The sequence below is a fragment of the Pyrus communis genome, chromosome 17 (assembly GCF_041283825.1).
Source record: "Pyrus communis isolate YQ-2024b chromosome 17, ASM4128382v1, whole genome shotgun sequence".
NCBI lineage: Eukaryota > Viridiplantae > Streptophyta > Magnoliopsida > Rosales > Rosaceae > Pyrus > Pyrus communis.
Window position 1 is genome coordinate 20,369,528 of NC_142581.1, and position 22,284 is coordinate 20,391,811.

General features: G+C 38.7%; 4 protein-coding genes across 5 annotated transcripts; 3 read left to right on the forward strand and 1 right to left on the reverse strand.

Moving 5' to 3' along the window:
• The first annotated feature begins 5,455 nt into the window (after window positions 1–5,455).
• Window positions 5,456–8,842, forward strand: LOC137749179 (Regulator of Vps4 activity in the MVB pathway protein). The gene is made up of 7 exons (XM_068489293.2): window positions 5,456–5,623; window positions 5,701–5,758; window positions 5,868–6,000; window positions 6,899–7,002; window positions 7,078–7,222; window positions 7,333–7,473; window positions 7,745–8,842. The coding sequence occupies exons 2-7, from the start codon at window positions 5,718–5,720 to the stop codon at window positions 8,597–8,599; spliced, it is 1,419 nt and encodes a 472-aa protein (XP_068345394.2). The 5' UTR covers window positions 5,456–5,623; window positions 5,701–5,717; the 3' UTR covers window positions 8,600–8,842.
• A 2,640-nt stretch (window positions 8,843–11,482) lies between these two features.
• Window positions 11,483–12,965, reverse strand: LOC148689589 (uncharacterized). Its single transcript, XM_088688508.1, has 3 exons — window positions 12,684–12,965; window positions 11,727–12,345; window positions 11,483–11,487 (listed from the first exon to the last, which is right to left on the reverse strand). The coding sequence occupies exons 1-3, from the start codon at window positions 12,963–12,965 to the stop codon at window positions 11,483–11,485; spliced, it is 906 nt and encodes a 301-aa protein (XP_088544634.1).
• Window positions 12,966–14,425: 1,460 nt separating this feature from the next.
• On the forward strand, window positions 14,426–17,517 carry LOC137708852 (Putative methyltransferase family protein). Of its 2 annotated transcripts, XM_068448008.2 has the most exons (9): window positions 14,426–14,757; window positions 14,876–14,950; window positions 15,239–15,312; window positions 15,415–15,517; window positions 15,877–15,927; window positions 16,185–16,338; window positions 16,554–16,692; window positions 16,988–17,093; window positions 17,202–17,517. In XM_068448008.2, exons 1-9 carry the CDS (start codon window positions 14,610–14,612, stop codon window positions 17,357–17,359), a joined length of 1,008 nt encoding a protein of 335 aa, XP_068304109.2. In that variant the 5' UTR covers window positions 14,426–14,609; the 3' UTR covers window positions 17,360–17,517. The 2 variants fall into 2 exon arrangements, with proteins under 2 accessions (XP_068304109.2, XP_088544780.1); XM_088688654.1 differs by lacking the exon at window positions 16,185–16,338 and having other exon boundaries at window positions 16,574–16,692.
• Window positions 17,518–18,572: 1,055 nt separating this feature from the next.
• LOC137707520 (kinesin-like protein) lies at window positions 18,573–22,148 on the forward strand. The gene is made up of 4 exons (XM_068446403.2): window positions 18,573–19,817; window positions 19,938–20,113; window positions 20,332–20,555; window positions 21,222–22,148. Exons 1-4 carry the CDS (start codon window positions 18,815–18,817, stop codon window positions 22,024–22,026), a joined length of 2,208 nt encoding a protein of 735 aa, XP_068302504.2. The 5' UTR covers window positions 18,573–18,814; the 3' UTR covers window positions 22,027–22,148.
• The last annotated feature ends 136 nt before the right edge of the window (window positions 22,149–22,284 follow it).

A 22,284-nucleotide genomic window follows, 5' to 3' on the forward strand; every position in this document is an offset into this window, starting at 1 on the left:
CTTGATAGCCACCAGCCGATGTTCGAAATCTTATACCAACATATGTTAACAATTACTATGATCTGTAGAGGCGTTTTGAGGATGGCTGTAGGAAACTGTGGAGTAATTTATGCTTGTCAACTGAGGCATTTCATCAAGCACTTGATAAGCACAATAGAGTCACACACAAGAAGAGAGAAAACAAAGACTAGTATGATAGAAGAAAATTAGAGAAATAGTAGGAGGAGGAAGAAATTATAATTTAGTTTGTTCCAACTGTTTATAGAGATCAAATACAATAAACATAAGATTTTAAAATTGTTGAGATCATGAGTGACCAATAATCCTGTATTGACTCTGACACTGCATTTGATAACCATTTCTCGTTTTTTTGCTTCTAGTTTTCGTTGATTTGAAAACTTACTTGTTAACTACTTACAGATTTCAACTTTCAAACTGAAAAGACATTAGTTCTCGGTTTTCCTTCGAATCAGCATGCAATTAAGGTAAGTTAACCTTCTTTTTTCGTTAAACGAGGTAAAGTTAACTGATCCAGCTATCATGTGTTCTACCAAAATGATTGGGCATCGTTTAAGCTTTTTGTAACCCTGAAGTTGTGTGTGCCTACATGTTTAGGGTTTAACCCTAACTTGCCATTATTCAAAACCAAAGTTCTCACACTTTTTTGGTTTTTTGGCTAATGCAAGAGAGATTAAAAATTTAAATCAAATGATATGTTACTAATAAGAAATAAGCATGTTAATCAATGCTTAAATAATAATCCAATTATCAACAACCACATCATTTAGTTTATAAATTTTAATCTCTCTAACATTACTTTTTTCGAACTAAATATTCAAAAGAACTACTGGCTTGGCCTTCCTTTTTTATTAACTTTTCCTTTTTGGCCGGAAAGGTTCACTTTTTCTTTTCTAAACAACTTTCTTGACGAAGACCAACCATTGCAAGCAAAAAGTCATGTTTTCTTGTCAAATATTTTGCATGAATGTTAATTATATACGTAAGTCAAATTAATTCTTAATCAATCATCCATATTGATATCTTGATATTAAAATATGTTATATAATCCTCCCACCTATATAATATTTGAATTGCACAATGTACAAATAACAAGAGTTAAGACTCTAATGGCTCCTACTAGGTCTACTTCGTTGTTTTTGGTGGTTTTACTAATGGTGTTGAGTACAAAATTTATATTGGTATGGACTCTAGTTGGTTTCTTGTTAGTTTTCTTTGGAGTCAGCATTGCTCGTTGTCAAAGAATGTCCTCATATTCAATATATTACAATTTTTGTCCGTAAAATTTTTCAAGTGCCAAATTGCGAAATGTTTGACTTTTTCACTTGGAATGGGGTTCACTTGGTTTTGGAGTCTCATCTCAATCTTTTGAGTTGGGTGTGGATGAATTCAAGACTTGGGATGTTTTTCTTTTCTTTATTCTCGGGCATGTCTCGCCCTCATATCCACCAATACAGTGGCAACTAGTTTAGCCAAATTAGCGTTTTATGTTTTGTTGAAGTCTCTTTAAATTGAAGATCCCTTAGATTTTATTTACAATATCCTTGTTAATGTTTGTATCAAATTTTTAATATTATAATAAAACCGCTATTATTTCATCTAAAAATATAAAGAGCTAAGACTCAGAGCATAGAAAATGAAGAAATCTAACAAATAAGCCTTTTTGTGTGGTTAGTTCAAGTGATGAGAGAAGACGGATTAGGATTAGGATACGTCAAAGTCGAATTCCTCCGATGTAGTTTAAAAATACTAAATTTAACAGTTTAATATTAACATGAGCGGTAGGAAAAAAATTTCAAAACTGAGGTCAAAATGTCATGCAATGCTATTAGTTCACGCGTATTATCCGCGAAAATTATTAGGACGACACCAAAACAATTTCTAGAGAAAATAAAGTACTAAATGGCTATTCACTATGCCATATAAGAAGTTGAGATTCTTTTCGAATCTCATTTTAAATTATGCGGTCTTCATTGGAAATTGTTATTAGCATTCCAAAAATCTTATTCTACACTCCAAACTTTATATTATGAAAGAAAAATACACTTGTGAGGAATGTAGAATGAAATTTTTGGAGTACCAATAACATAGAGATTCGGATTTCCAAATATCACTACTCTAAACATAGAGATCCGAAGAGTATGTGGACTCTAAAATAAGCATGATATAATCATGCCAGCAAAGCATAATTGATGTTGCACACAGCTGGGTCATAGTAAGCTTAGCTACTTTTCCACCGGATGACAAATAGACCTGGCCTGGTTCAGTTCACTCGCTTTTGCTCGTTTCACGCAACACGCTGGTAGTGACATGTGGATATATAATACATGATGAATACTTACATTGATCAGCTGGCTTAAAGTGGACGCAGACTAATACACTTAATTTATGCCTTTACTATAAATTACTTAATCACTTAGGTTTCGTTGGTTGATGAGGATTTTTGTAGTCAAATTAGTGTTTGATGCATGCCCATACAAATATAAAGCCTATAGCATCCTATTTTGATCATTGTTCTAGAGTTTTGAGAGTTCTCTCGTCTATTATAATAGATACTGTACATGAATTTCAATTATTGTCTTTAAAATTTAAAAGCTTGTGAATTCGCTTGTTCTGTTTTTTGCTCGTTAGTAAGGTATGTAACGTCCACGTACTTGCAAACAATCGACATGACAAATTACATGCACTATCAAAGTTTCATATTTGTGTGTTAGTAACTCTTTTAATCTATTATTCGTTTATTGATTAGTAAGTCGGTTATGCAGTTCAAATATATTTTTTCTTTGGCTGCTTTGCATTATTGCAGTGATAGCAATTAACGTCTGGTTATCCAACTAAGGGTAAATTTCACTCTCTCACACGAGTCCTGCAGTAGAAGACTGAAAAACCAGTCAACTTGAGTCTTGAGGTTCAAGCAATCTATGGTTCTTTATTTCCCCTTATTTATGCCAGCCAGATATATACTTGAAAAGCTCCATGTAGGCCCGTTAAGATAGGGACAACTATTTTACGGGTTGCTTTCATTTATTATTATTATTTTGAACAATCGATATTATATACATTTAGAGCAGTTTCATTGGAGAATCTTTTGGGCTGGCACCCAGCCAAATTATTGACCCGGCACCCAGCCAATCCACTCCAGCCGAGCAGTTAGGCTGGCACCTAGCCCAAGCTGGTCTTTAGGCCTGCTCAGAATGTGCTGAGCCCTTGCTTGGCCTACATGACGCCAAGCGATACCGCCACGCCTTCCTGAGCTGAATTTGAAGCTCTCTACTTTCCTTCCACCACCACCCCAACTCGAGCTTCCATATCCAAAACCCTTCCTCTCTATCTTTATCTCTTTCCGCCTCTAGAAAGCTTCAATCTTTCCCTTGTCTTTGAATTCGGGTTGGGGCAAACTTGGCTGATCTCAAATGGGTTTTGGCGGTTTGAAGAGAAGAAAAAGAAGAAAGGAAGAAAAAGTGGTGAAACTATGCTTGACTGCACAGTTGGAAAATCAGGGAAGAAAAAGAAGAAGGGAGTCCAGAGAGACCCTTTTGAGAAAAGTGGGAAGCAGAAGAAGAAAGGATCATATCAGAAATTAAAAATCAAATTATTATTTTATAATAAAAATTAATAATATTTTAATAAAATTGACTAGGCTATTTAGTTTTGGGAATGAAGATGCATTTGACCTATTATTGTTCATTGAGGTCTATCACTGTTCACTGAGTGGATTAAAGGTGTCACATCCCGACCCGGGGGGGACCACTTCCTGGGCCCGCTCCACCACCGTAGCACGATATTGTCCGCTTTGGGCCCCGACCACGCCCTCACGGTTTTGTTTTTGGGAACTCACACGAGAACTTCCTGATGGGTCACCCATCCTGGGAATGCTCTCGCGCGCTACTCGCTTAACTTCGGAGTTCCCATGGAACCCGAAGCCAGTGAGCTCCCAAAAAGCCTCGTGCTAGGTAGGGATAGGAATATACATTTAAGGATCACCCCCTGGGCGATGTGGGATGCCACAATCCACCCCCCTTAGGGGCCCGACGTCCTCGTCGGCACACCACGGCCAGGGTTAGGCTCTGATACCAAATTGTCACATCCCGACCCGGGGGGGGGACCACTTCCCGGGCCCGCTCCACCACCGTAGCACGATATTGTCCGCTTTGGGCCCCGACCACGCCCTCACGGTTTTGTTTTTGGGAACTCACACGAGAACTTCCAGATAGGTCACCCATCATGGGAATGCTCTCGCGCGCTACTCGCTTAACTTCGGAGTTCCCATGGAACCCGAAGCCAGTGAGCTCCCAAAAGGCCTTGTGCTAGGTAAGGATAGAAATATACATTTAAGGATCACCCCCTGGGCGATGTGGGATGCCACAAAATGAGTTGGGTGCTGATGCATTTTTTTAGGGGGGGAATTGCTCTAAAGGGTGGAGGAAGTGGACTAAGCCTCACATTAAGTTATCCATAATAATATAGTTCAAATTTGTCTTTAGCGAGAATTAAACCTAACACTTCTCACTTACAAGTAGAGAGAAATACAACTAAACCGCAGTATCAAGTGGCATTATTATTATCATTATTATTGAATTGTCTTCCAATCTCATAAATTTAGGACCATTTTAACCTAATCTTGTTCATGCCTTATCTGTCTCCCTTCCTACATATCTGGTCCCTTCACTCAAAACCACAAACAATTTCAACAAATAACAATATTTATATGCATTATTTTGATGAATATTTTTTATTAGGATTTGAGAATTTGAGCCGTCAAAATTTCAATCCAAAATAAACCCTTAAATGAAGTAAACTTATATTCTTCAATTCATAAGATTTGAACGTAAAATTTCTTATGTACAAGATTTTGGTTATTTGAATGTCATCGTAAAATCAATTCCAATTATTGATGATTTTAAACAATAATGCGATAGTGCATTTATGAAAACTCACATGATAATCTGATAATGGTAGGCATTTGATCAGAAAAATTAATTACTTTGGCGATTTTTCGGTGGCAAAATTAAAAACCATTAATACTACAAAAATCCATGAAAATCTTTTGAACCGAAGAATTTCGGAGACCAAATCCACAACAATAAAACCGCTATATTCTCGACGGTTTGGTTTCCCGCGATAGGAAACGAATCCCTTTCCACCTAAACAAATAGGCCTGCAACCAATACAAACTTTTATTCCCAAATTACCCCTCTTCGGTTCGTTGTCGATACGAAGGCAATCCAGATAATTTTCGGTTTTTCGGTAGCGACAATCGTAAATGCAGCGCGCTAATTTTTAGCGGGAGGACACGCGGCAAAAACCCACGACCTTTCAGTTTTTCCCAGAGCTTAATCTGCCTAGGACATATAGCTTCTTCATTGACCCTTCGTCTCTATCTGTCGAGCTTCTTCCCAGAAAAAAAAAATATATACATACACATATATATAAAAATATATATATATATGTGTGTATAACAGCTCCGAATTCTTGATCTTCGAGCTCTGTTCTTCGTGGTGATCCCAATTCCAAGGCATTGCTGTGACCAATTTGCCCAACATTCTGAACCCCAGATTGTTCTTTCCTTCCGGGTTTTCTTGAATCCGATCCTTGGCGTGGACCGGTGAGTCGAAATGTTTTAATCCCTCAGTCATTCTTTACCTTGTTGTTGTTACATTCTCAGTCATTGTGAATTTGCAGAGTCCTCAGGGAACGAGATGTTGAGGGGGTTCCGAAAGCCGAGATTCGTCACCAAATGGTTCGTTGCAAAAAACCCAAGTCGCTTTTCAGTTTTTTATTTCTTTATTTTTTCTGTTGATTGATTGTTACTTTTTTTTCCTTTCTAATTTGGGTGTTTTCTGATGCAGCAAATCGGATATAAAGATGACGAAGATGCGGCTCGAGGCGATAAAGAAGAAGAGGAACGCAGTGCAGAAGTTTTTGAAGAACGATATGGCTGATCTTTTGAGCAGTGGCCTTGGCATCAATGCTTATGGCAGGGTATGTATGTTTCTGCTTAATTAATCTTGTTCTTGGTTTTTGTTTTTGATTAATTAATTAAACATATTTAACGTTAATCTTGTTTATAGTTTTCTCAAGTTTTGTTGATTTTATGGTCTGCCTTGGCCTGAGAAATAGGCTTGTTTCCATGCCCTGCCTTATGACTTTTTCCTTTGCCTTTTTGGTGCATCATTTTCGGCGATGGCTGCATGTTATTGTTGCTTCCATTGAACACACAAATCCCACTTGCACAGAGATTATCTCACGGCTTCTGAAACTTGATACACAAGCTAGAACAACTGGTTGTGGCCTGTTTTTTCGTTACGCCATGGCTTCTTGTTCCTCACATGCTGGTCATCCATTTCGTGCCCTCTTTTTACTCATAAATCATTCATTTGAAAGATTTGTTTAGCTTTGTCTCTATTAGTTTGCTTCCAAATGATTAATTGTGATTCTTCCTAATTACCAAGTTAACTAAGTAGGTTTGCTCTATGTTTTCTTTACCTAGTTAACCCAATTACCAAGTTACCAATTCTGTTGACAAAAAGGAGTTACATGGGCAAATGTCAGACATTTTTTACATTAGGCGTAGATGCAATACTTGATTTTGGATGACATTTTCTTCTGCACTGGCGTTTTGGCAAAAACGTCCACGAAAATTTATCTTAGTAGGCCTTGGAGATGTTAATCTTCATCCCCAACCACACTAACAAAAACCTGCTCACAATGTGATGATTGTTGACTGCCTTGCATTTATATTGAATGAAGATTACTCGCATATTGCATCGTTGCAGATGATCCATGATTTACATATATGCTTGCGGCAGTAGTTCATTCAGAGAGCCTCAATTATTATATCTTGTTCAATGCTCTTAACGCTTCATAATCGGTGAAACAGGCTGAAGGGCTTCTAGTTGAGCAAAATATGTCTGCCTGTTACGAATCAACTGAAAACTTTCTTGGATGCATCTCGAGTCATCTGTCTCTCATGCAAAGTCAGAGGTATATGTCGCTTCCAGAATAATATGTCCTTAAGTTTTTTAGACCTTTTCTCCTTAGCCTTCATTTGTTCTACAGTGAGTGCCCTGAGGAATGCAAGGAAGCTGTTCCATCTTTGATGTACGCTGCAGCACGATTTTCTGATTTGCCAGAACTGCGTGACCTCCGAACTCTGTTTAGTGAAAAATATGGAAATTCTCTCGAACCCTTTCTGAATAAAGAGGTGATAATTCAAAACTTGCTCTTTAAGTTCTTAGTTATCGAATAATCAGACGATGCAAACTTATTCTATAGGTTTGTCTCTCGTCTGACCCAATTTTCATTTGTGCTCAGTTTGTGGAGCGGTTGAAATCAAAGCCTCCAACAAAGGAGATGAAGATTCAGTTAATGCATGACATAGCACGGGAATTCTCAATTGAATGGGATTCAAAGGCCTTGGAACAGAAACTGTATACTCCGCCTTCACCTGACCAAGTAAGTCTATATATATATATATATATATCTGTTATAAATTACTTATGCTTGAAGGAATCATATGGAAATCTGAGGATGTGGCACATATTATGAACCTTTTGGGGATCGAGGAAGGCTTAGTTATGTGTGTCACAATACAAGTCGTCTCAAATCATTATCCCAAATCTGCTTAGATGCCAAACATTTCCCTCCATTTTTTCCCACATTGTGTTATTGTAATGCTTCGTATTGTCTCTTCTCGTTGATAGTAACAGTATGACCTATTTTGCAGGGTCAGCGCAGGTATGGGTCTCCAGTTAAAAGCAATGACGATATGCACAAATCATATAAAGGGCAGGACAATGCTTTCCTGAAGAGAAGAAACCAGGATGCCGGGGAAAAATTAAGCCACACAACGGCTTCTACTACAGTAGGAAGTGAAATCGACTTGAAACCTCAGACAAGCAAGGGTGACTCTTATGACAGATACAAGCTGCAGAGCAGCAGTGAAGACGAAACCATAACAGACGCATCCCAATCTGCCCCAAAGTATTCTTCAAGCTCAGTAGGAAGCACATCCGCGGATGAAGCAGATAACAACAAGATGCCCTTCAACTCCAAATTTATTCCACCGCCTTACTACAAACCAAGACCTGGAAAAAAGGAAAGCAGTCACGTTGAAAAGGAAACAGATCAGCCTAGCGATGTTTCAGTTGGCGAAGATAACACAAAACCAAGATCAGTAAGGAGGAGAAACTTGAAACCACCACCAGGTCGCGAGAATCTTGACAGGAACGATAAAACTAGACATGGAGATGATAGTGATCCAAGGGATGAAGAGGAGAGGATAATGGACGGGCTTCTGTTGCATTACAGCAAGAAACAGTCACCCTATGAATCAAGCCAGAAGAAGGGAGATGCAGACGATGATGATGGCAGTGAATCCACATGGAAGAGAAGCAGAAGGTGTCAGCGAGAAGCACCGTCAGCCAGAGCATCATCTCTGCCACCAGAGCCAACAAGTACAACCGAGGCACCGAGAAAGCATGGCCGGGCATTGTCCTTGGAACCGGATGCGCATGTGCACCCAAAGCTGCCGGAGTACGATGAACTGGCAGCTCGAATTGCCGCTCTTAGGGGAATATAGAAGAAAGAAAGCATTAGAAATTGAAGTGTGTCTATATGTAAAGATTGAGTTGGTGTCGTATCCCCTACCTCCTAAATCCTAATAGGAAAATATTATTAGAGTTGATAAACATCCATTAATCATTAGTTTACTGGTCCTATATCAATGTAAAAATCCCTAAAGTTGCACGGTTGAACTTTTGGGTTCACAATCTAACAATACTTTAGATATAAATTCCGATCATATATTTTTATGTTTGGGAGATATCATTATTGCCGAACCCAATACTTATATTACATTTGCGGGTGAAAGAGTAATTGAACAAACATTGAATAAGACAGTACATGAGGATTCACAAGTGGCTGAATATTTATTCCATAAGGGCTTATTCGATTCGATCGTACCACGTAATTCCTTAGAGCAACTCCAGCGTTGGAGCCCTCCCCTGGTAATGCACTATTCAATCCACCTAATGAACAGTAACTGCCCTTAATGAACAGTAAATAGCCCTGGCAATAGAATTTGCATCTCCACCGTTACACTTCAATAGCCCTGGCAATAGGCAATAAAATATTAGTATTTTTTTTATTTATAAAATAATACAAAATAATTTTAATTGTAATATCGGATAAGATTTTTAATCGTTTTCGTTGCGCCACGTGTCATTATCTGAAGTATTATTAAATAATACAAAATAATTTTATTTGTAATTTCGGATAAGATTTTTAATCGTTGTCGTTTACGCCACTTGTCATAAAATCCGAAAAGACAATTATTGGGGATGGATTTCCGATAAATTTTTTAATCGTACTCGTTATGCCACGTGTCATTATATGAAAATACAATTATTGGTAATGGATTTCTGATAAGATTATTAACCAATCACGTCGCGCCACGTGTCATAATCCGTTCACAATCTTTGAGGATAGATTTCCATCAGATTTTTAACGAATGACGGCATGCCACGTGTCATAATCCGTTCACAATCTTTGAGGATAGATTTCCATCAGATTTGTAACGAATGACGGCATGCCACGTGACATTATGTACAACCTAATCCTTTCTGAATCCTCTATATAATCCACCATCCATCCGCACAAATCTCACACCAATTTTCTCAAGATCTCTATCATTATTCATAGTTTCTGCTTCCTTATTCACAAAAATCTGTATCATTATTCATAGTTTCTGTTTCTTTCTTACAATGTCTTCTTCTTCTTCCTCAAGGATGATGTGGGAATTCAATCAGGAAGAGGAAGAATTGTTTAACGAATCAGAAGCAACGTTCAATTACCAGGGGGTAAGAAATGAGAGGGAAGAGGATGAGGAGCGTCAAAGGAGAGATGACGAAGTAAGAAAGGGCAGAGCCTCACATTCCCGTCGAGTCATCCAAGGTGTGGCTTAGATCTGCAGGCCCAGCCGTTCCGGAAACCTTGATAGAAGCAGGCAACAACGAGGTATAGAACTCTTGGATGATTATTTTGTTCCTAATAGTGCATTCCCTGATACGTACTTTAGACGTCGTTTTAGAATGGAACGACATTTGTTCAACAAAATCATGATTGGTGTTTGCAACCATGATTCTTATTTTGTGCAAAAGAAAGATGCTTTTGGTGCTATGGGTCTACTGCCTGAGCAAAAAATTACTGCTGCCTTGCGGATGCTTGCATATGGAGCATCTGCAGACCAAGTGGATGAGATAACGAGGATGGGGAAATCAACCATTCTTGAGTCCCTGATGAGGTTTTGCGGAGCAATCGAATCTATCTACACCGCTGAGTACCTCCGCAAACCTACACACATGGACTTGGAGCGGCTGTTGAAGAAGGCGGAGATGCGTGGCTTTCCTGGGATGATTGGAAACATTGATTGTATGCACTGGATGTGGAAAAACTGTCAAAGTGCATGGCAAGGCGCTTACGGGGACAGAAAATGAGCAAAAAGTATCATTCTGGAGGCGGTGGCATCTTTTGATACATGGATTTGGCACGCCTTTTTCGGGGTCCCGGGAGCTCAAAATGACATCAACGTCCTTGCCCAATCCCCAGTGTTCAACGATGTCCTGCAAGGAAAGGCACCAAAAGTTACGTATGAGGTCAACGGACGTATGTACGACGGGCCATACTACCTAGCTGACGGCATTTACCCGCGATGGTCAACATTTGTCAAAACAGTGCCACGTCCGCGGAGTGCAAAGGAAAAACACTTTGCAAGCTGTCAAGAGGGGTGCAGGAAGGATGTGGAGCGTTGTTTCGGTATCCTCCAAGCTCGTTGGGCGATCGTCAGGGGTGCTGCCAGATTGTTTGATGTAGAGTCGCTTCGAGTCATCATGATGACGTGCATCATTCTTCACAACATGATTGTGGATGATGAGTACGATTATGAAGCTGTTGATGAATATGAGCCAGACCCGATGAACAATTCAAGAACACGTATATATTGTGCTCATGACGCCACCGATGAGCCCGTGCAACATGAGCCATTACAAAGGGATGGACGTTACAATGAAAGGCTCATTCAACGATATACTGCATTTCAAATGTCAGACATGCACAATGCCCGACAAATTGACTTGATAGAGCACCAGTGGGCATTGAAACAAGCTGAAGATAATTAAGTTCATTTAGTGTGTTTTTTTTTAATTTGGTATGTTTATGTTATTTTATTTGGTGTGTTTTATTATTTGGTATGTTTATGTAATTCTTAGTATATGTAATTCTTAGTATGTTTATGTTTATGTAATTCTTAGTATGTTTATGTTTATGTTTATGTATTTTTTTTATGTTTATGTTTATGTAATTGTTTATGTAATTCTTAGTATATGTAATTTTTTTATGTTTATGTTTATGTAATTCTTAGTATATGTATTATAAGAAGAAAACAGAGTCACACTTCGTGTGGGTTTTAATCTATGTAAAGGACTTTTAATTAGAACGATGGTAATTCTTAGTATAAATAACTTACCAAATTAATTTGAATAAATATTCAAGAAATTTGAAACAACATAAATAATACAAACAATAAATAATAAATTACAACCCAAAGTGATTGGAAAATTATGGGCTCCGATTACAAAAAGTACTCTATTCATCATCACTTAACCAATTTGTGGTGCTAGGATGATCTTCTCTTGCGGTGCTAGAACCACCTTGGCTTGCTATCGTTTCTCTTGCACGCCTCCTTCGCACCACGTTCGCTTTTTCTGACTTCCAAAAAAATTTAGAATTTGGAGACTTCCCTTCTAAAGACATGTTCATAATCTCACGATCTTGTTGAGCCCGTCTTTCTTCTCTAACATGTTCCCTTTCTTGCCTAAGTAGCTCTCTTTCTCTCTCATTAGCATAAAATTCTTTCTCAACAACTGCTGCTTTTGATGCCTCTCTAGCCTTATCAGCATCATCTTTCGCCATTTCTCTCGCCAAAGTCAATTCACCTTGGCGAGTAAGTTCTTCCATGAACTTTGCATAATCATTCTTGGAAGCACCCCCTTTTCTCTTTGAAGCCTTCTTACCTTGAGGCCTAATTGGAAAACGGGTCGAACCCGACGCTTGTTCAGGGAGGGGCGTTTCGGGCACTTCTTCTGCATCATCTTCATGAACATGATCGGGTGTAGAGTGTAGAGGGGTGCTGTTCATGTGCACTTCTGGACCGACTGACACAACTCTAAATTTAGGACAATCTTTGACAATATTCCAACATTCCCACCGGTTGAATGATTTATTTTTGCTTTCGGTTTTGGCAGCGTACCAAGCTTGTGCTTGAAGTTCCTACACAATAAAAATAAGTAACAAATAAATAATACAAATAAATAATTATAATGAAAATAAGTAACAAATAAATAATACAAACAACATAATCATAATGTAAGTCGGTAACAAATAAATAATACAAACCATAAATAATAAATTATGTAGGTAACAAATAAATAATACAAATAATAAATAATAAATAACAAATAAATAATACAAACAATAAATAATAAATTATGACGATAACAAATAAATAATACAAACAATAAATAATAAATTTTGTACGTAACAAATAAATAATACAAACAAATAATTATAATGTAAATTTGGGTATCAAATAAATAATATATTGTTACCTGATCCGAGTAATTTTCCCCACTTCGAATATTACTACTAGCTTGTGCCAAGGCGTCTCTCCACGTACTAAACGATTGGCTAAGTAATTTCCAACGACTGGACATCGATTCTTTGGTTCTTTTCCCACCAATTTTCTCAAGAAAATTGGTATGAATAAGACTCCACATTTCTTGCAACTGCATCTCATTACCCGTAAGCGAACTATGAGTAACTTCAACCCAGCTAGTACACAACGCAACATCTTCAATAAGCGACCAATTCATACCTACACCAGTGGTCATTTTGTTGAAAAAAAATGGATTCAAACTTTGAGACAAAGAAAGGAATGTGATTGAAAGTAGTTGAGAAAATATGAAATTGTTGTGTAAGGTAGATGATAATGAGAAGGTATTTATAGAAAAGTAAAAACAATTTTTTTCATATTTTTTTGAATTTTTTTGAATTTTTTTGAATTTTTTTTGAATTTTTATTCAATTAATTAATCTCTGCCGTTGGATATAAAAAAATTTGAATTCCAACACTCCAGATTGTGCCACGTGTCACAACGGTAACTTTTCAGATTTTTAAAACTATTTTTTCATTTATTTTTTAATTTATAAAGCATTTTAATATCCACCGTTGATCTCAGATCGAACAGTGGATATTAAATCTGACTTAATTTTTTTTTTTTTTTTTACCGTTGAGATCGAACGGTCCACATTAAGTGACCGTTAAGATCTAACGCACCGTGGGAAGCCACGTGGCTTCAAAATGGTAACTAACAGATTTTTTTTTTTCTTCTGATTTTTGTGTCGGCGACGCGCCCCTACGCGCGGGTGGGATGCACGCGCCTAACACAAAAAAAATAAAATATTGCGCTGACGCCACCCTGGCGTCAGCTTGACGTCACGCCCACCTCGGGCTCTCGGGCTGGAAATCCCCCACGGGCCGGGAGCTCGGGCCTCCCCCTTCCATCGGGCTAGCCCACGTTGAGCGACGCCATCGGCCCTCGGGCCCTTGTTTTGGACGCTGTCCCCCGAGCCAAACCCAACGGTGGGAATGCTCTTAAAGGGCGTGAGTTTTTCGGCTCTATGTTTTCTTTCCTTTGAATGCAGTCAAATTAGAATTTGAAACGATTTTAATATACTTTAAAATTCGGGTATAGTCCATTTAAGATTTTGAAAGAGTATTAAAATTTTTAAAATTGAGATCACTCAATACTACGATCTAGTGGTATTCCTCTTCACTTGTAAGCGAGAGGTCTTTCGTTCGAATCTCGTGGATGGGGAATTCGATACCAAATTAGGTTGCTTGTTGTGTGGCTTAGCCAAACTACCTCTTTCCCTAGTGTAAAAATATCGATATACTGAAAAAAAACAAAAAATTAAAACCCGGGATGGAAATTCATGGAACAAGTTCACATAAATCTATATAAATCTGCCAAAATCCATAAAAAATTGTAAAATCAGTTAAAATTCTCCAAAATCTATCACTTAAAAAAAATCCATTAGATTCTATCATGCACAAATCACATAAGGTTAGGCTACACCTTAATAATACGATTTTCATACAAGATGTAATTATTGCAAAGATTTAAACTATATTCAAGATCTAACCGTTATATTACAAGAAAAAAAATTATAACTTGTAACATTTTTTTTAAGCATTCAACCATACACTCGAGATTATGTGTTTGATTCCGCTCTCCAACATTTTTTACAATGAAAAATATTTAAAACAAATTAATGGTATTTTTTTACACAGAAAATTATGAGTCTATTTTTCTCCTCGTATAGATTAGTTTGCTCATGAATTTTCCAGATGGGCTAAGCACTAATTCAGTTTTCTTTCTCGTAAACCAAAAACGGAGCGTTTAGCGCCTAGAAATCGAAATCTATACGCTGCAATTAGGGTTAGGGTTTGGTTTCTCAGCAAGATTGGTGTCGATGGAAGAAGGTCCGATGGAGATGACGGGGCAAATGAAGCGCAGAGATTCAGAGGAGGAAGAGCAGGTGATGAGTGAAGTGCACTTGGGCTGCCCACCTGGTTTCTGTGGCCCCCACATTTCCCACTTCACCTTCTCCATCCCACCTGGTACTGAATTTAACCTCCATAGCCTCTCCTCTGTTTCATTTTACTTATTTAGGTTTTTATTCAATGGAAAGAAAATGCAAGCTTTAACTAGGCCTCTAACACAATCAGTTACTCATAGGATTTGAACCTGCTTCCCCAAATCAATTGACTGGCTTGGATGAGGATGGTGATCTTGTTCTTCCGAGACGCAGCAGTAAGTTTTCAGTTTTCACTTGTGCTTGTTAGTACCAAAGTTTTAAATCGCGTCATGTTGGAGGTACTGCTATAGCCTATACAATATCCGTTATGTAGCGGCGATGCGCGCTAACTTACCCATTAACCAAAATGTGTCATGCATTTGATGGCGTCGTTGATTTTTTTTGTATTTACCCATTAACCAAAACCAGTAATTCTATCGAAAAATGCCGCATTTCATTCTTCAAGTTCGTTTTGTTTCGTTTCGTTTTGTTTTCTTTACAAAATTTACACGAAAAATGTGCAGAATTATCAACTTCAAGTTGCAGTGTGAGCATCCAGCATAATATCACATCGTCAATTCCGAGTGTCGGCTTGCAGGTAAATTTTGTTTGTTGTTGTTGCTGCTGTTGGTTTTGAACTTTCATTTTAAGCTTGGTTTGTTTGCTAAGTGTTCATATCGAATCTCATTTCCCCCCTCAGGTGTGGAGGGCAGAACTTGTGTTATCTGATTTTTTGCTGCATAAGATGTTTACATCATCTGAACTCGATGGAATTGTCTGTTTAGAACTTGGTGCTGGTACAGGTACATTAATAATATATTTCTTAATGTTCACTATTATACTGTATCTGTCAGTCAGTGACTCGTAAACGCTCGTTTCAGATTAAGTCAACGTGTATTCGTGAGTTCTTAGAGATTCTAGATACTTCAAATTGTGGATGGCTGAACTGAATCGTAGGAGTCATGCTAAAAACATAGTTTGCGGGAGGAAAACGCTTTAATCTAGATTTATGTTCATGATTGTTTCTCAATATACCACTAAAACATATACACTTTTGTGGAGTCATACTACACATTCATTACTCATTCAAGATTTCAATGACTTTAATTTGAGACTTCACTATCTATTGGATGACAGGAATTTGAATTGATTTTTTAATCAGGGTTGGTGGGTGTATTACTTGCACGCGTTGCAAAGACAGTGTTTATAACAGGTACAAGAACCTTGTACATACTGAATTTCGTTTGCCATGTCCTTTCGTCCCTCGAAAGTTTAATTTTTTTTTTCCATTGTAGTTTTGATACAAGTCTCTGAAACAATTTCCTTTAAAGCGGGTGCTTGATCGGTTCAGTGTATATTACTAGGATTTGATTTTTATTTGATGATTGCTATGAATAGTTAGGTCGGATATACTTTATTTGTTTCATCCAATTCAATTTGATAGTGATATAAGGTTGTCCTCTGTGTCAGACCGTGGGAATGAAGTCCTTGACAACTGTGCCAAGAATGTCGACCTTAATTCTGAAATGTTTAGTCAACAAGCTTCTGTCCATGTACGTGAACTTGATTGGATGAATCCATGGCCCCCAAGAATAACCATAAAAGAATCCTCCCTGGGTGAAAGGTGAAAATGATGTATCTACTTTGATTGTTTGTTGCAACTAGTTGAATTTTGAAAGATACTAAAACACATTGATTTCGGATAGTGTCTTGTACGCTGCTCATGTACTTGCTTTTCTGGTGTTCTCTCATTCACGTAGCTTAACAACTTACACTATTTGTTATATCCTAACATCATTTATCGGGAAACACAAATCAAATTCTAATGATGTTACCTAGGTATTCTTGGACCTTTTCAGAAGTTGAAGCTGCCCAGGAAGCTTCTGTGCTTGTAGCTGCAGATGTAATCTACAGTGATGACCTGACAGACGCATTTTTCAGCACTTTAGAGAGATTAATGCCTCTGGGATCAAAAAAGGTACAAGCCAACATGTTAGAATTGTAAAAAATAGCGAGCATAACTGCTGGGCAGAGTTTTGAGTACTTGCCTTTTTAAAAAAAAAAAGAAAAATAGGAATCCCAGTTGCCTTTAATATACCAAAAGTTTAAGATTTGAAGCAACCGTTAGATAGAGTGAGCTTGATCATGAAAAGAATAGGTGTCAATCAGAATAATAACTACATTCCCATATTGATTTTTGACAATTCCTCGTCTGTTTCATATTCTTTAAAGTCCATCATTTAACAATAACCGGGGGTTTCTTTCTATATCAGGTGTTATACTTGGCTTTGGAAAAGCGTTACAATTTCAGTCTTGATGATCTCGCCATTGTGGCAAATGGTTACGAGCATTTCCGAAGCTTTTTGCAGTTAGAGGGGGGTAAGCATTGTTCATGTATCAAGATGCACCGATATCATGATCCGTGAGCTTGTTCTATCGTTTATTTGTTCATCCTTTTGGCTTATAGTTAGTTTGGATTTTCAACAGATGGTGCAGATTGCGAAGGCCTCGAATATGGTTCAGTGCCTTGCTTTGTGGGCAAATGCATAGACATTACACAGGTTCCTCAGTATGTGAAAGAGTATGATCGAGGAAATGATGTTGAGCTTTGGCAAATCAAGTGTAACAAAAGAAAACCGATGTAAAGTGTAAACCGTGTAAAACCTTTTCGATAAATGGGGAGTTTGATACTTGTGTGACTTAGTCGAATCCCCAACTGCCAACCCCTAATATTATTGTTTAGGGAACGCAGTAGCGATATATTGAAAAATCAAGAAGGATTACATTCTTCTGAAATTTGGTCCATAGATTTGCAAAGAACTCTATCATCACCTCTTGCCCTCATTTCTTTCTTCTCTCTGAAAATTGTCAAAACCATCGCCGCCAATAAAATGGTTGCAGTTCAGTTTATCATCATGCATGCTTGATTTTACCTTTGAATTGAAGGAACCCTTGCTTCTTGGTTTGATATAGGAATGGTAGGTATATTTTCTCGTACCCGACTCCAATGTTTGGAGTTAAAATTTAAATCTTTAACACTTAATATTTAGGTTTTAATTCATAAATAATTTCTTTTTCATATTTCGGGTTTAAAATATTAGGCTTAAATTATTAAAGAATGATTTTAGTCTCAAAAGTTATTGTGTCCTACGTTTATGATTTATCAAAGAGAAATGTTAAGAAGATTATTCCAAAGTGAAATTTTTCATGAATTCTCTATCATCTCATAATTTAACGTTAATATGCATGCTAATATGACATAAAATTATATTAAAAATTTTCATTTTAAAAAAGTCTACTTAACATTTTTTTTTTTATGATAAATCGTAATTTTAAGTTTTCTGACCCATCATTTATGATTTGTTGACTCAGCCGCTAATTTCCAAAAACTCATCCCCGAAAGTCCAAACTCCAAAATCCCAAACGCATCTGTCCTTGTTTGTCCCTTCTTCTTCCCATCCTTTCTCCCTCTCTATCTCCACCAAATCCCCTTGTAATTACCAAAATAATACAATTCTTTAAAAAAAAAAAAAGTAAAAATACAAATAGAAACGTGTGAAAGGTAACACCGTTTCCGTTGTCACTTGTCATGGAGCGAGATACACACGTCATTGTACAATAATATGATTTTCTTCCCTCTTTTTTCTTTTTATTTCCCTCTCTACCATTTGAACAGTCACAGTTAAACGACGTTAATATTTTTTATTAATTTTATATAAAAATAGAAAGACAAAATAAAGAATGTGAGAGAAGAGAGAAAATGATAGAAAGAAAAGGAGAGAGAATCGTAATTCTATTGTACAGGTGGGAATAAAAATAAATTTCATGTATTTATATAATTAACATATATCATGTCGTAGTTGCTAGAACATTAAAAAATCTGACGTTGTCGTGTGAGCCGAATCCTGCAGCCGTGAAGTGTGGCGTTTTGCCCCTTTCTTTTCCTCACGGAAGGAGACGCTGACTCAAAAGTAACACCTCCAACCCCCTTCAACCCTCTCTCATTCTTTCTCTCTTTCTCTCTCTCTCTCCAAACTCCCAATCAGCATCTTCTTCGATCTTCCTTGCCCGTTTCCCCAATCTCAGCTGGATAGCCAGAAATGGGCTGCACCCAGTCCAAGATCGAGAACGAAGAAGCGGTCTCCCGCTGCAAAGATCGCAAGCTCTTCATGAAACAAGCCGTCTCCTTTCGTAACGCCTTCGCCGCCGCCCACTCCTCCTACGCCATCTACTTGAAGAACACCGGCGCCGCCTTAAGCGACTACGCCCAGGGCGAGGTGCTCGGTCCATACCCCCAGCCCAATTTGCCCTCCTCCGCCACCCTCGGCCCCCCCGCCCCGCCTCCTTTTGTCGATAATCTTCCTCCACCTCCGCCGCTCCCTAGCTTCTCCAGCTCCCCTCTACAGCGCGCCGCCAGCATGCCCGAGATCAAACCCGAACCGAAGCCCCTGCCCAAGTCAAAGCCCAAGCCCAAGCCCATCATCGAGGAGGACGAGGACGATGAGGTGATTGAGAGCGAGAGCTTGAGGCGGAGGAGCAGGAGCAGCCGGGGTAAAAGAGGGGTTGTGGAGAAAGATCACAATTCGGATGGTCCACCGCCAGTTTCATCTCCGGCGCCGCCGGTTTCGGTGGAGAGCCGGATGGTGCCGCCGTTGCCACAGCATCAGGACAGCCCTTTTGACTACTTTTTCTCAGTGGAAAATATGCCGGCATCGACGTTGGCCGACGCCGAAGAGATTGAGCGAAAGGTGTACGACGAAAGGCCGCCAACGAGAGTAGAGAGTATTGAAGAAGAGGAGGTGTTTGACGAAAGTCCGAAGAGAGTGGAAAAGGATGAAGAGGAAGAGGTGGAGAGGAGTTCGAAAGTCGAGGAGGTGGTAATGGCGCCACCGCCTGCGGTGGCGGAGGTGGTGCCCGGGGGGTCCACTGGAAATAGCCCGAAGAAGCCGAAGGCGGCAGGATCAAAGGGGACTGTGAATTTGGTGCAGATATTTGGGGAGCTTGATGACCATTTTCTCAAGGCTTCGGAGAGTGCCCATGATGTTTCCAAGATGTTGGAGGCCACGCGGCTCCACTATCACTCCAATTTTGCTGATAATCGAGGTAATCTTATGATTCTGTTGTCGGGTATTGTTATGTTCGTTGGAGTAATCTTATGATTTTTGCAGACCGAAAAAGAGTAATTCTGATGTTTGCTGGCAATTACTGTGATTACAATTGCAGGGCATATTGATCACTCTGCTAGACTGATGCGTGTTATTACATGGAATCGGTCTTTTCGAGGATTGGCGAATGTGGATGAGGGCAAGGATGACTTCGACTTGGAAGAGCACGAAACTCACGCTACCATCTTGGATAAATTGTTGGCGTGGGAGAAAAAGCTATACGATGAAGTCAAGGTACTAAAAAACTCCCATCATTTTCCTTTTTGTTTCTTTCACTGATATCAGTATACTGGTTTACATGCTACATTGTTCCACACAACTTTGTGAATCTGTCCTTGTTGTCGTTTGCTTCGGTTGTATTGTGGTCCCTTAAACTTTAGTAATGCTCTTCACTGATGTCAATATTGATTACTTGTGTGCTGAAATCGTTTGTGGGATTGGTTGGTGGATAGGCAGGTGAGCTTATGAAATTTGAGTACCAAAAGAAGGTTGCCTCGCTGAACAGGGTGAAGAAACGGGGTACTAACTCCGAAGCATTGGAGAAGGCAAAAGCAGCTGTAAGTCATCTGCATACAAGATACATTGTCGACATGCAGTCCATGGATTCAACAGTAGCAGAGATAAACTCATTACGAGACGAACAGTTGTACCCAAAACTTGTTCAGCTTGTTGAGGGGTGAGTTTTTCTTGAAGACTACATTTATTTATGAGCAGTTTCTTTGTTTCAGCTTTCTTACTTTTTGACGAGTTCCTGCTTTTCGACATCTTAATTTATTTATTGCATTTGATGATAGAGTAGAGAACAATAGTCAACTTGCGCATATTTTTGGGGTTGATTAGGGATTTGATAAGTGGTTAATATGAGAGGAAGGGGGGGGGGGGTGGTGGGATAATGAGTTGTAGGTAGATGTTGCAAATAATGAATCATAGCTACATATTTTCTCCCGAAAAAGTTCAGTAGTTACTGGATAAGTTTTTCAGAATATAGGGTGCTCAGAATTATCTTTTGAAAGAGCTATGAAGAAAAGAAAAGAACGTTAGAGTCTTTATATCCGCATTGGAATATTTGACTAGCTATGTGTGTTATGTAGTACTAGGGATCTGGACACTGATCAATTGGAATTGATTCATATTTTTTATGCTGGAAAGCATTCAACATAAGCTTTCCTTTCCTTGCAACTTATGAGTGGATGGTGCTCCAAGAGATTCTTTTATTTTGTTTTGGTTAATTACCACCAAACTGACCTTATGGGAGTTTAGATCTTTAGTGCTTGAACAGTTATACTGCTTCATCTTCAAACATAAAATTTCAAACCACTAATAAATGACTCTTGGACTGCAGGATGGCAAGTATGTGGGAAACAATGCGAGCTCACCATAAGAGCCAATCGAATATTGCGACAGAACTCAGGTTGTTGGACCTCTCCCAATGTCCCAAGCACACAAGTGAGCATCACCATGAGCGCACGATACAGCTGTTTGGTGTTGTGCAAGGGTGGCACAATGAGTTTGTGAAGCTTGTGAGTCAACAAAAGGAGTACATAAAGGCCCTCAACAGTTGGTTAAAACTTAATCTCATCCCCATTGAGAGCAGCTTGAAGGAGAAGGTTTCTTCCCCGCCAAGAATTCAGCGGCCCCCTATTCAGGGACTCCTCCTTGCATGGCATGATAATCTTGAGAAACTTCCAGATGATGTTGCAAGAACTGCTATACACAACTTTGCTGCTGCAATCAATACTATTATGATTCACCAAGAGGAAGAAATTAAAATGAAGGAGAAGTGTGATGACACCCGGAAAGAACTTTCCCGCAAGATGAGACAGTTCCAAGAATGGTATGATAAAAATAAGGACAAGACCATTCCGGACGAAGGAGATACAGATAGGCCAGAAGGCCACACTCGAAGCGATGTGCTTGCAGAAAAGCAGTTTGCTGTGGAGATGGTGAAGAAGAGGTTAGAGGATGAGGAGGAAACATATGAACGGCTAGGCCTTCAGGTGAGAGAGAAGTCGGTAGTAAGTCTTAAAACTCGCTTGCCAGAACTCTTTAGGGCGTTGTCGGATTTCGCCTATTCTTGTTCAGAAATGTACAGAGGCTTGAGGTCCAGATCATCCCATAATCCAAGTGAGAGCTCAGCAAGAGAATAGGTTTGTTTAAATGATTTTTTCCTGCCTTTAAGTATATTTGTATCTATTACCAACTTATAAGCTTGTGCAATTTTCTTATGGGACAAAGCCCTCAAAATCATATACATAAAGTTGTTTCAATACGTACTGAGAATTGTCTCTTGGTTTTGGCCATGGGGGGATTATGTTTATATTCCTTGACTGGTATAGACTTTCTTTGGAATGCTGACGAAGCGTTTCGGACAATGATGTAATATTGAGTCTCAACTTGGTATCGTC

What these genes read in the sequence shown, in the direction of transcription:
- LOC137708852 (XM_068448008.2), top strand. Translation starts at nt 14,610, where the DNA reads ATGGAAGAAGGTCCGATGGAGATGACGGGGCAAATGAAGCGCAGAGAT. An exon ending in CACCTTCTCCATCCCACCTG is followed by an intron (nt 14,758 to 14,875) that starts GTACTGAATTTA and finishes AGTTACTCATAG; the next exon opens with GATTTGAACCTGCTTCCCCA. An exon ending in TTCCGAGTGTCGGCTTGCAG is followed by an intron (nt 15,313 to 15,414) that starts GTAAATTTTGTT and finishes TTCCCCCCTCAG; the next exon opens with GTGTGGAGGGCAGAACTTGT.
- LOC148689589 (XM_088688508.1), bottom strand. Translation starts at nt 12,965, where the DNA reads ATGACCACTGGTGTAGGTATGAATTGGTCGCTTATTGAAGATGTTGCG. An exon ending in GGGAAAATTACTCGGATCAG is followed by an intron (nt 12,346 to 12,683) that starts GTAACAATATAT and finishes TTTATTGTGTAG; the next exon opens with GAACTTCAAGCACAAGCTTG.
- LOC137749179 (XM_068489293.2), top strand. Translation starts at nt 5,718, where the DNA reads ATGTTGAGGGGGTTCCGAAAGCCGAGATTCGTCACCAAATG. An exon ending in TCTCTCATGCAAAGTCAGAG is followed by an intron (nt 7,003 to 7,077) that starts GTATATGTCGCT and finishes TTTGTTCTACAG; the next exon opens with TGAGTGCCCTGAGGAATGCA. An exon ending in AACCCTTTCTGAATAAAGAG is followed by an intron (nt 7,223 to 7,332) that starts GTGATAATTCAA and finishes ATTTGTGCTCAG; the next exon opens with TTTGTGGAGCGGTTGAAATC.
- LOC137707520 (XM_068446403.2), top strand. Translation starts at nt 18,815, where the DNA reads ATGGGCTGCACCCAGTCCAAGATCGAGAACGAAGAAGCGGTCTCCCGC. An exon ending in CAATTTTGCTGATAATCGAG is followed by an intron (nt 19,818 to 19,937) that starts GTAATCTTATGA and finishes TTACAATTGCAG; the next exon opens with GGCATATTGATCACTCTGCT. An exon ending in CTTGTTCAGCTTGTTGAGGG is followed by an intron (nt 20,556 to 21,221) that starts GTGAGTTTTTCT and finishes CTTGGACTGCAG; the next exon opens with GATGGCAAGTATGTGGGAAA.